The following is a 12,109-nucleotide window of genomic DNA, read 5'->3' as shown; positions in this document are numbered from 1 at the left end:
GCAGGAATAAAAAGCATTTTCTTATTGATGAGAGAGGACTGGTGGTGAGGAGATGGAGGCAGGTATAGAGCATTTGATAAGAAGTGTGACAGTTCACCAGTCAAGGTAGGCCAAGTCAACCTGAGGGTAACAGCCCCTCATCTCATGGTGTAAGCACAGCAAAATGCATACCTTACTTATGTAATGTGGGTTGGCCTTCATCTTCATTGTTTTAACTCAAGGACTCAGGCTGAATAGACATCATCTAAAACATTCTTATAGAGTCATCATGGCAGGGAAAATAGAAGGCTGGGGTTGACTGCTAGAACCTAAATGCTTCTACCTGGACATGACAATGATTGTATTGGCCAAAGCCACACCCAACTTAAAGGAAGAGAGGAAAAGCAGTCCTACCATGTGCCCATAGGGAAGAGAACTAGCATGTTATGAACCACCCTAATGACCACCACACAGGGAAAAGACTTCCTGGTTTTTAGCACTCCTGTTTTGTTAGCAAAGGAAATGGTTTGCAGAACTCTTGAATGCTTAACACAGGAAATACCATAGGCATCATCTCAGCTTTTGGAAACTGAGACTCCAAAAATCAATTGATTATTTGCATAGTTACAGATAGAAGCAGGGGCCTTGTGAAGACTAGAGCAGTATATCTGAGGCCACTGCCCCAGGTGGTCCTAACGGTGCAGTGCTCAGTGGTCAGGTGCATTAGGAGGATTAAAAGGTCTTGAGTGGGAAGCTGTTTTGAGATTCTTCTCTTAAGGTGTTGAGAATAGCAGTCTTACCTCAAACTAGGAATTATTGATGTTTGAAGTTAACAGTATTTCCATTAGTGAAAACCCTGGATTACATCTCTTAGGTGCCCAGATTTTCTCCATGTGGTTGTTGCTGGAATGACTAGGACAGCCTACAAGTCATTATTCTAAAGTGTAATCGTTAAAGGTGGGTTAATATAAAACTAGTTAGTTCCTGCTCTAAGCAGTCAGATGGCAGGTAAACTAAGAACTTGAAAACCCAGTTGAATAGCATACTATGCCTATGGATTGCTGACAGGTTAGTCAACTAATGAGAGAGAGTTTCAGCAGCTGAGAATCCTGGATATTCTCCCTCTTCTCTGAGATCAATAGTACATTTGAGATAAAGAACAATTCATGAAAGATATAGGGTTGTGAGGACATAGGCCATCCCATATGGAGAGTTAGGCAGACTGTATCTGAGTTGGCACTTGGAATGATCATAATACTGATCTTTTTTTTTTTAACGTTGCTATTGAATGTATTAAAAATAGGAGAAAAAAGAAGCACCCCCCCAAAAAAAAATACCACCTCTGCTTCAGTACCATCAAGTATTGCTTTGTTGAAGGGCTTCTAGTTATATTTATGGTATTCTCTGAGAGGCTAAACAGTTTGCTTTTTAAATTTTTTTATATTTCTGAAGTTAAAGAATAATGCTATTTTTCCTACAATTAAATATACGTGGTTCTGTGACTTTCATAGGTTATCCTTTATACTCCTTGGTTTTTAAACTGTTTTTGGCTTTGGCTTCTTATTTATATTACATAGTCATCAAGTTTCCTCTTTTTATCAGGGCAAAAAGAAGGGTTTTCTGAATCTTAAAAGCCTATAATTTACCTTGGATGTGAACTATAATGGATATTCTGAATAAATTCCATATAAAACTGCAGAAATTGTGTAGAAAGTCTTTATGAATTGAAACTTAACATGTCATTGACACATTTTGAAGGGTGTTCTGTTGACTTTAGTGATAGATGATCCCATTCTGCCAAGTTCAACTGGAAGGGGTGACTTAGAAATCCAAGCAGCAACTCTGGAATCTAGAAACTTCCTGAAACCATGGTTTTAAATCAGCAGGGTGGATGCAGCTTGCATCTGTGCAAGGGATGGCATTTCACCAGCTTACTCCACGGAAGTCTCTGGAACAAAACCATAAACACCAGCCCTTTTTGTTGTGTGTTGGCTTTTAAAAGACTCCAATGGTTTGGGGAGGATAAGGCCTTGCCTTGGGGCTCCCTGGTCCAATTTTTGGGACCTGGCTGAAAACCCTGGCTATTTGATAGTCTGGCTTATTTCTATGGTGTATTAGCACCCCGTAAAAGTTACATGTCATTTATTTCAAGTTTAGAACCCTCTCAAACTTCAGGGGCAAACCAAACTTGAACCTTTTGTGGCTGGAATTCTGTTTACCTTTGGCCAAACCTTGCTTCCTGAATGTGAAATAGGGAGGTGAGGTGAGGGGCGGGGGAGTCCCTGAGGCCCCTTGGACATCAAATTGCTTTGCCAAACAAGGCTTCGATAGGTTAAAACATGAACAAATCTGAAATACGTAACGTTCTGTCAGAATATTCTGAGGCCTACACACAAAAGTATATTGTGCTAGGCAAAATGCATTTTGAGTGTTGCCTTCAGTCAACTGTGAGGCAGTATCTGAGATTTTTTGCCAAACACAGGTTGAAATTGGGTCAAGCCACTCACCCTCCACTTCTAATAAATACTTTAAATAGTTTCTATAAAAGTTATTGGACAATTGAATTGAACGAGGGTCTTGGAGAAATTTGGACATTTCTCATGTTTGAAATATTTATTTTTTAACTAGTGACAAGGAAAGAATCAATGCCAAGATACAATGCCAAGTTCAAGGATGGCTTTGATTCCTTTGTGTCTATTGTTGGAACACAGGCCAGCAGGAACGCCTTGTACTTGAATGGAGGAGAAATAACACACCACACTCCATGCTTTTCAGATAGAGGAACTGATGAATGCACTGGAGAAGACCAGACAGGAACTGGATGCCACCAAGGCACGCCTTGCCTCCACACAGCAGTCCCTGGCTGAAAAAGAAGCACACTTGGCCAACCTCCGGATAGAGAGGAGAAAACAGCTGGAGGAGATCCTGGAGATGAAGTGAGTACCCATTTTTGCTTTCCCACTCTTTCTTTTCTAACTTCTCTTTAGGGATGCAAAAGGGAAGGCTAGAAAACAGGAAAGAAGAATTTGGAGAGAGAGTAATTTAGCTAACACTTGGACAGTCATATCTATGACTATGCTTTTTATTTTTTGAAATTATGGCTTTTGTGTCCCAATTTGCACATTTTCACATCTGTTATTAAAAAAAAAATCTAACATTAGGTTTTATGCCTCTGTGTTTGGTGGATGGCACTAATATTCTTAGATTTGTCAAAAAGGTTTGAGCTGGCCAAGAGACAGAGGCCTTGTTAAACACAATGGTAATTTAAGTCCCACTCAGAGCTAAGTGGAAACTTTTCTGAGGAGGTATTTCCTAATTGTGACTATAACTTTGCTAATTATAGTCTTTTCACTTGTATACAATGCCTGGCTTGTGTTGGCTTTCATAGAGTCTCAAGGTTGGCACCTCTTTGTTTAGAAAGCAAGACCCTGATTTGCTAGGCTGATAAAAAGAGGCTTGGAAATCCCACTGTCCCCCCCACCCCCGTCTCGTTGAGTAGGTAAGGGCTTGGAGGGAGACTGGAACAAATCTCTTTCTTTGATTTGATCAATAGAGTGTGGCTGCATGTCAGGCAATGGTTGTTTCTGTGGGCCTCTGACACACCCATCTCCACTTTGTTTTTATTTCATTCTCACAATGAAATAGCATCACCATGAACATAAGAAAGGTAATTCCTCAAAGATTTTAGACATAATCAATTTCTGAGTCTGTTTCTGAAAAAATTTGGCAAAAAGAAACATCTTTCTCTATAAGTTTTAAAAAGAATTAACTAAGATGTAATTTAAATTCAACCTCCTTCCACAATAAGGGGAAATGTACATAATTTTGGCATCTTAAGCCTGTAACATAGACATGGAAATCAGTGCCTAGGTATGGAAGAATAACCTTATCCTGACCCTCCAAGTCCTACACATGCTTAACATTAAACCTAGAAAGTTTAGATCATGGAAAATATGGAATGAAATATTTTGAAGGATTTAATAATGAGGACAAAATTTGTATTCCATGTCAGCTACCTCAGTTTCTCCAAGACCAAAGAATAAGTAATTTTTTCACATGTATTATAAACTCCCATTTTTCCTAATAAAAGATGATATAATAAAAAGATATTAATATCCTTGGTTGAGAGGTAAGGGAACTGAGACTCAAAGAGACTTCAAGTTATTTGCTTAAGGACATCTGACCAGGATTAAAACCAAAATCTTCTCACACTCCCTTTCTACTACCTCATTTTCTCATGGAGCTTATGTCAGCTCGACCAAGCCCAGGACTTTTGTCTGAGTCCTGGCAGGAATCATACAGCCTAGAATAGTGCCTATTTATGGTAGATGCTCAATAATTCTTTGTTGAAGAAATGAATAGATTGAATGCTGGAGACTAAATTTCGTGTAGCTAGGAATAAAAGTATTTCAAGCATCTGCGACATTACCAATGTGATCAATAATTTGTTAATAATACCAGTACATTAATTCCATCAGCCTTTATTCTTTTTCTTTCACTTATCCCGCTTCTGCCTCCTTGTGTATTGTTGCGAGTCCAGTGCAGCCTTAGTTTCTCTAATTGTTCTCCAGCTGTGCCCAGGTTAACTCTCCATCTCCTGGAGTGATTTATTATTCCATTATAAGGAAACTTCCATTATTTCCTGTTTACAAAAAGAACATGTACTTTCAATGTTTTGAGAGAATAAGTAATGGTGAATCATGCTGGTTTGGGAGCCCCCAGAACTGGGTTGAAATCCTCTTGCTTCTACTTGGTGGCTGTGTGACTTGGAGGAAAATGACTTTTAACATCGCTGACTCTCCAGTTTCATCTTAAAATGACTTTTGTAGAATGGTTGTGAGGTGAAGCACTCAGAGGAGGGCTTGGCACATAGAAAATGATATATGTATGTAAATGGTGCTATCAGCCAATGAAAATATGTCATTTGTTTAGTATACTTTGTGAAGAGTATCATTTATCTAAAATTTGGGTTTATTTTTCTAAAACATATAAGCTTTTTCCATGTGTATGTTTTCCCACTTAATTTCATGATTTCAGATAGCACCTAACTAAGACTTCTTTTGGTGAATTGCCACATTATTGCCAGAGTGCTTAATCTGCTGCCACTGCAAAATAAATACAAAATTCCTCTGTTAATTCCTTTGGTAAAAGTAACAAAGCCCTACTTCATTAAGCCCAATATGTACCCCATTCACTATTTAACTGGCCCAGAAGCCCCACTTATGGGCTTCTTCCCGGGACTATGGGGTCACAGGTGCAGGGCAATTACATTGACTGAGAACGCCAATTAGATTTTTTCAGCCTCTTGAACTGTTCAGGTCAACCAAATGATTTGGTCAATCTTAATTTTTTAGCTGAGTTGACAGATGGGTTACTTGATATTAACCAAGTCAGTGTAAGTTAGTGGGAACGGTCATCTGGATATATCATTGTCAGTATTTACTGTCACTCTATACCAAGCAGTGTTGGTTTCATTCACCTGACAGGCATTATGCAGACAACTTTAGGTAAGTCTACTCAGTTTCCCAACCCTGGTAGCAAGGGAGAGGCTGTGTGGTATTAGTGGAATAGGGGTGGGGCCATAAGTTAAGAAAAGGAAGATGTCTCATAGCTTATCCGAAAACATTGTAGGAAACCACTCTCCGGTTGTCTCAGTTTTCTCCAGTAACATGGAGGTGCTGATATACGCCCTGCCTACTCTGTAGAATTGTTGTATGGACAGGATTTCCCTTAAAAAAGTAATGAACTGAAATTAATATAAACCAGTATGTGGAAAATTTTTTTGAATCATAAAAGGGGATTTTGAAATGAAGGGTGGTATCTTAAATTTGTTGCAAAAGCAAATGGCACCGAGTTCTAGTACTGGAAAACTAGGTGGGTCCAACCTTCCAGCCTATCAAATAAACCAGACTCCTACTCACGTAATTACTCATAAGGAATTCACCAGGCCCTGGTGAACACCACTTCCTTTGGAAGTCATGGGCTCATAAGGTGGGTTCATGTTTCACTCTTCTTTCAAGTGGCTCCTTTGTCCTTAGGGACAGACAGTCTTTTAGATATTTGTTTGGTTATTAATAGTGTTCATTTTAGAAAAATGAAAAAGAGATATAGAGAAGCAAAAGTAAAAAACAGAATCACTTATTATCCTGTCCCACAGAGATAGATGCTCATAGTGTTTGGGTATATACCTTTATAAAGCTTTTTATTTTTTTAACAAAATTAGATTGTACTTTCATATTTTGTAAATACTGCTGCTTCTGCTTACTGAGTGGTGAACACCCATTTCAAAAACATAAAATTGTATTACTTTTGATTACTCAATATACTATAAATCATCACGCTTTTCCCTTTGTTGTATGCTTATCTTGGTGCCAATGTTTTGCTAATATAAAGAAAGTTTTGATAAGCATCCTGCTGTTTTAACTTATTAACTTATTTTTAAATAATGGTAGATTAATATGTAGTTACAAGAAATGGTACAGAGAGTTTTCTTGTACACTTTACTTGTATCCCTCATTGATAACATCTGGCATAATTACAGCATAATATCACACCAGCAAATTGATATTGATATAGTTTACTAACTTTATTCAGATTTTTCCAATTTTACATGTACTGATGTGTGTATTTAGTTATGTACAATTTTATCACCTGTATAAGTTTGTGTAACCACCACCACTGTCAAGATATAGTTCTGTTCCATTGTTACAAGGATCCCTTATGCTGCCTTTTGATATCTACACTCATAACCAAGCTGTTTCATTTTTAACCAGAGTTTTCTTTCATCTTTTATCATTTGGGGATATGTGCCGCCCTGAGTAGGACAGGAAATTATCTCCTTAGTTTAAATTTAGACTGAATTTACAGTGAGAAAAGATTGCTTGATTCTTCTAAATTAAAGATTTCTCATAAGTTGGTTTTATTTTATTTACAGTAGAATTCCCCTTTTAATATTGGGTATCTAGAACCTGTCATATGGTGGGGATTCAAATTCAGAAAACAATGATCCTACCTGGAAAACCTATGATCCTGCTATGCAGAGATAGATGCTGATGGCATTTTGGTGTATAACTTTACAAATACTCTTTATTTATTAATTTTTAATAAATTTTATCGGAGTATAGTTGACTTATAAAGTTGTATTAGTTTCGGGTGTACAGCAAAGTATATCGGTTATACATATACATATATGTGTTCCTCTTCAGATTCTTTTCCCATATAGGTTATTAGAAAGTATCAGGTAGATTATCCTATGCTATATGTTAGTACTTGTTACCTTTCTATTTCATATATAGAAGTGTATATATGTCAACCCCAACCCCCTAATTCATCCCTCCCCCCAGATTTCCCCTTTGCTAACCATAAATTTGGTTTCAAAATCTTTTGAATCTGTTTCTGTTTTGTAAGTCCTTTTGTATAATTTTTACTGGATTCCACATGTTATCGAACTCTCTGATATTTGTCTTTGTCTGACTTACTTCACTTAGTACGATAATTTCTAGGTCCATCCATGTTGCTGCAAATGGCATTACTTCATTCTTTTTTAATGACTGAGTCATATTCCATTGTGTGTATATATATATATACCACATCTCCAATTCTCTGTTGATTGCATAAAGATAGTTGCTTCCATGTCTTGGCTATTGTAAATAGTGCTGCAGTGAACACTGGAATACATATCTTTTTTTTTTTTTTTTTTTTTGTCTTTTTTGCTATTTCTTGGGCCGCTCCCACGGCATATGGAGGTTCCCAGGCTAGGGGTCGAATAGGAGCTGTAGCTGCCAGCCTACACCAGAGCTACAGCAACATGGGATCCGAGCCGCATCTGCAACCTACACCACAGCTCACGGCAACGCCGGATCGTTAACCCACTGAGCAAGCGCAGGGACCGAACCCGCGACCTCATGGTTCCTAGTCGGATTCGTTAACCACTGCGCCATGACAGGAACTCCTATATCTTTTTGAATTATGGTTTTCTCCATATATATGCCCAGGAGTGGAAATGCTGGAAATACGGTAGTTCTATATTTATTTTTTTAAGGAACCTCCATGTGGTTCCCCATAGAGGTTGCACCAGTTTAAATTCCCACCAACAGTGTAGGAGGGTTCTCTTTTCTCCACACCCTTTCCAGTATTTATTGTTTATAGATTTTTTGGTAACTATTCTGACTGGTGTGTGATGATATGTCATTGTAGTTTTGATGTGCATTTCTCTATTAAGTAGGAAATTTAGGCAACTTTTCATGGCTTTTTGGCCATCTGTTTTCTTTAGAGAAATGTCTGTTAGATCTTCTGCCCATTTTTTTAATGTTTGTTTTTAAAATTTTATTGGAATATAGTTGACTTAAAAAGTTGTGTTAATTTCAAGCATACAGCAAAGTAAATCAGTTTTTAATTTGGTTGTTTGTTATTTTGATATCGAGCTGTCTGAATCATTCATATATTTTGGAGATTAATCCATTGTCAGTTGCTTCATTTGCAAATATTTTCCCCCATTCTGTGAGCTGTTTTTTGGTTTTGTTTATTGTTTCCTTTGCTGTACAAAAGCTTTTAAGTTTAATTAGGTCCCATTTGTTTATTTTATTTATTTATTTATTTGTTATTTTTTTATTACTCACATGAATTTATCACATCTATAGTTGTATAATGATCATCACAGTCCAATTTCACAGGATTTCCATCCCAGTTTCATTACTTTAGGATATGGATCCCAAAAGATATTGCTGTGATTTATGTCAAAGTGTGTTCTGCCCATGTTTTCCTTTAAGAGTTTTATAGTATCTGGTCTTATGTATAGGTCTTTAATCCATTTTGTGTTTATTTTTGTGCAGTGTTAACAGAGTGTTCTAATTTCATTCTTATACATATAGCTGTCCAGTTTTCTCCTCATTACTTACTGAAGAGGCTGTCTTTTCACCATTTCTCCATTGTATATTCTTGCCTTCTTTGTTGTAGATTAATTGACCATTGAAATAACCTGTCATGTGAGTTTATTTCTGGTCTTTCTATGCTGTTCCACTGATCTATATTTCTCTTTTTTTTTTTTTTTTTTTTTTTTTGGTGACAGTACTGTACTGTTTTGATGACTGTAACTTTTTAGTAAAGTCTAATGTCAGGGAGCCTGATTCCTCCAGCTGTTTTTCTTTATCAAGATTGCTTTAGCTATTCAGGGTCTTTGGTGTTTCCATATAAATTAAAAAAAATTTTTAGTTCTGTGAAAAATAGTTTGATAGGGATTATGCTGAATCTGTAGATTGCCTTGGGTAGTACAGTCATTTTGATTCCTCTAATCCAAGAATGTTCTTTACTTCTTTAACAAAACTAGATTGTACTTTCATATTTTATAAATTCTGCATTTGAGGAATGAAAGGATGAATTAGTTAATAAATTTATAACTAGTCCTGAGTATCTACTATATGGTAGGTACTTTTGTAGTTGAACAGACAGAGAAGCCAACCCCATTTTTTCAAGCTTACATTTTAGTTAAATGAATGAAGGAATTGAACAAACAAATAGAGAAGCAAATAAATGAATAGGTAGGTGGGTGAATAAAGTAGCTTCTTGTGGAAACTAGGAAGTCTGGAATCCCACTTAGAAAGCTGTTTGCATAGGTAAGGACCCTCATGATTACTTGGGGTAAAAGAGGTACATGCCATGCTCCTCTCTATAGTCTGTGAACCCTAGGAACTGAGTCCAGAGGAGAGACTTTGTAGCTTGTGTAGGATTCCTCCCTCAAGATGCCCTTTCAAGTTTGATCTTTACTGGTTTGTATTCTAATAGCCAGTCATTGTTCCCCCATTGTAAAGAAGTAACATTTCCCAACTATAAATTTTCATAAAAGAACATAATTAATTCACCTTCCTTTGTGTATAAAATTATTCTTATACTTAAAAAATATCTAAGACCTCTTACTAAAATATTTAATAATGGTTCATCTTTGTTATACTTGTTTTGATTTAAAAGGGATTTTTGGGAGGGAGTGGAATGGACTGAAAGTTTGGGGTTAGTAGATGCAAACTATTACGTTTAGAATGGATAAACAATAAGGTCCTACTGTATAGCAGAGGGATTATATCTAATCTCCTGGGCTAGACCATGATGGAAAATAATATAAAAACAGAATGTGATAGTATATATAGAAAACCTTAAGGACTCAACCCAAAAACTACTGGAACTGATCAAAAATTCAGCAAAGTAGAAGGATATAAGATTCACATTCAGAAATCAGTCCCATTTCTGTGTACTAACAAATATTAGAAAAGGAATACAAAAATACAATATGTTTTAATATTGCACCATAAACAATCAAATACCTGGGAATATACCTGATCAAGGAGGTGAAAGACTTATATGCTGAGAACTATACAACATTAATCAAGGAAATTAAAGAATATGTAAAGAAATGGAAAGATATTCCATGCTCCTGGGTGGGAAAAATTAATATTGTAAAAATGGCCATACTACCTAAAGTGATCTACAGATTCAATGCAATCCCTATCAAATTACCCATGACATTTTTCACAGAACTACAACAATCCAAAATTTATATGGAACCATAAAAGACCCAGAATTGCCAAAGCAATCCTGAGGAACAAAACCCAAGCAGGAGGCATAACTTTCCCAGACTTCATGCAATATTACAAAGCCACAGTCATCAAGACAGTGTGGTACTGGTATAAAAACAGACATACAGACCAATGGAACAGAATAGAGAACCCAGAAATAAACCCAGACACCTATGGTCAATTAATCTTTGACAAAGGAGGCAAGAACATAAAATGGGAAAAGGACAGTCTTTTCAGCAAGTGGTGCTGGGAAACCTGGACAGATGCATGTAAATCAATGAAGCTGGAACATACCCTCATGCCATGCATGAAAATAAACTCAAAATGTCTTAAAGACTTAAAGGTTAAGACAAGACACCATCAAACTCCTGGAAGAGAACACAGGCAAAACATTCTCTGACATCAACCTTATGAATATTTTCTCAGGTCAGTCTCCCAAAGCAACAGAAATAAAAGCAAAAATAAACCAATGGGACATAATCAAACTGACAAGCTTTTGCACAGCAAAGGAATCCAAAAAGAAAACAAAAAGACAACTTACAGAATGGGAGAAAATCCTTTCAAATGATGCAACTGACAAGGGCTTCATCTCTAAAATATACAAACAACTTATGCAACTCAACAGCAATAAAGCCAACAACCCAATTGAAAAATGGGCAAAAGACCTAAATAGACATTTCTCCAAGGAATATATACAGATGACCAACAAGCACATGAAAAAATGCTCGACATCCCTGATTATTAGAGAAATGCATATCAAAACTACTATGAGGTACCACCTCACACAAGTCAGAATGGCCATCATTAGTAAGTCCACAAATAACAAATGCTGGAGGGGTGTGGAGAAAAGGGAACCCTTCTGCACTGTTGATGGGAATGTAAATTGGTACAACCACTATGGAGAACAGTATGGAGGTACCTTAGAAAACTATACATAGAACTACCATATGATCCAGCAAGCCCATTCTTGGGCATATATCCGGACCAAACTCTCCTTGAAAAAGACACATGCACCTGCATGTTCATTGCAGCACTATTCACAATAGCCAAGACATGGAAACAACCCAAATGTCCATTGACAGATGATTGGATTAGGAAGGTGTGGTATATATACACAATGGAATACTACTCAGCCATAAACAAGTACAAAATAGTGCCATTTGCAGCCACATGGATGGAACCTGAGACTCTTATACTAAGTGAAGTAAGTCAGAAAGAGAAAGACAAATTCCATATTATATCACCTATATCTGGAGTCTAATATATGGCATGAGTGAATCTTTTCACAGAAAAGAAAATCATGGACTTAGAGAACAGACTTGTGGTTGCCAAGAGGGTATGGGAGGGAGTGGGATGGACTGGGAATTTGGGGTTAATATATGCAAACTGTTGCCTTTGGAATGGATGAGCAATGAGATCCTGCTGTATGGCACTGGGAACTGTGTCTTGTCACTTATGGTGGAGCATGATAATGTAAGAAAAAAGAGTGTATATATGTGTGTGACTGGGTCACCTTGCTGTACAGTAGAAAATTGACAGAACACTGTAAACCAGCTATAATGGAA

At 36.9% G+C, this 12,109-nt stretch overlaps 1 protein-coding gene across 45 annotated transcripts in view; it reads left to right on the top strand.

Annotated features, from left to right (window-relative positions):
* The window catches only part of ERC2 (ELKS/RAB6-interacting/CAST family member 2), a 983,951-nt gene that overhangs the window by 600,699 nt on the left and 371,143 nt on the right, over window positions 1–12,109 (top strand). For all 45 annotated transcript variants that reach the window (XR_014823359.1, XR_002337959.2, XR_014823361.1 and 42 more), the window contains one exon: window positions 2,755–2,915. Coding sequence is in view for 15 of the 45 variants with exons in the window: in XM_021070729.2 (XP_020926388.1) it covers window positions 2,755–2,915 (161 nt within the window). In the remaining 30 variants the exon portion in view is untranslated. The remainder of the gene's footprint in view (window positions 1–2,754; window positions 2,916–12,109) is intronic.

The sequence above is a fragment of the Sus scrofa genome, chromosome 13 (genome assembly GCF_054392235.1).
Source record: "Sus scrofa isolate SSC_HxYL_T2T_F1_AM1 chromosome 13, Sscrofa_HxYL_maternal_Yorkshire_Landrace_v2.0, whole genome shotgun sequence".
NCBI classification, from domain to species: Eukaryota; Metazoa; Chordata; class Mammalia; order Artiodactyla; family Suidae; genus Sus; species Sus scrofa.
Note: the sequence above shows the minus strand (reverse complement) of the source record. Positions and strands in the feature narration are given on the sequence as shown.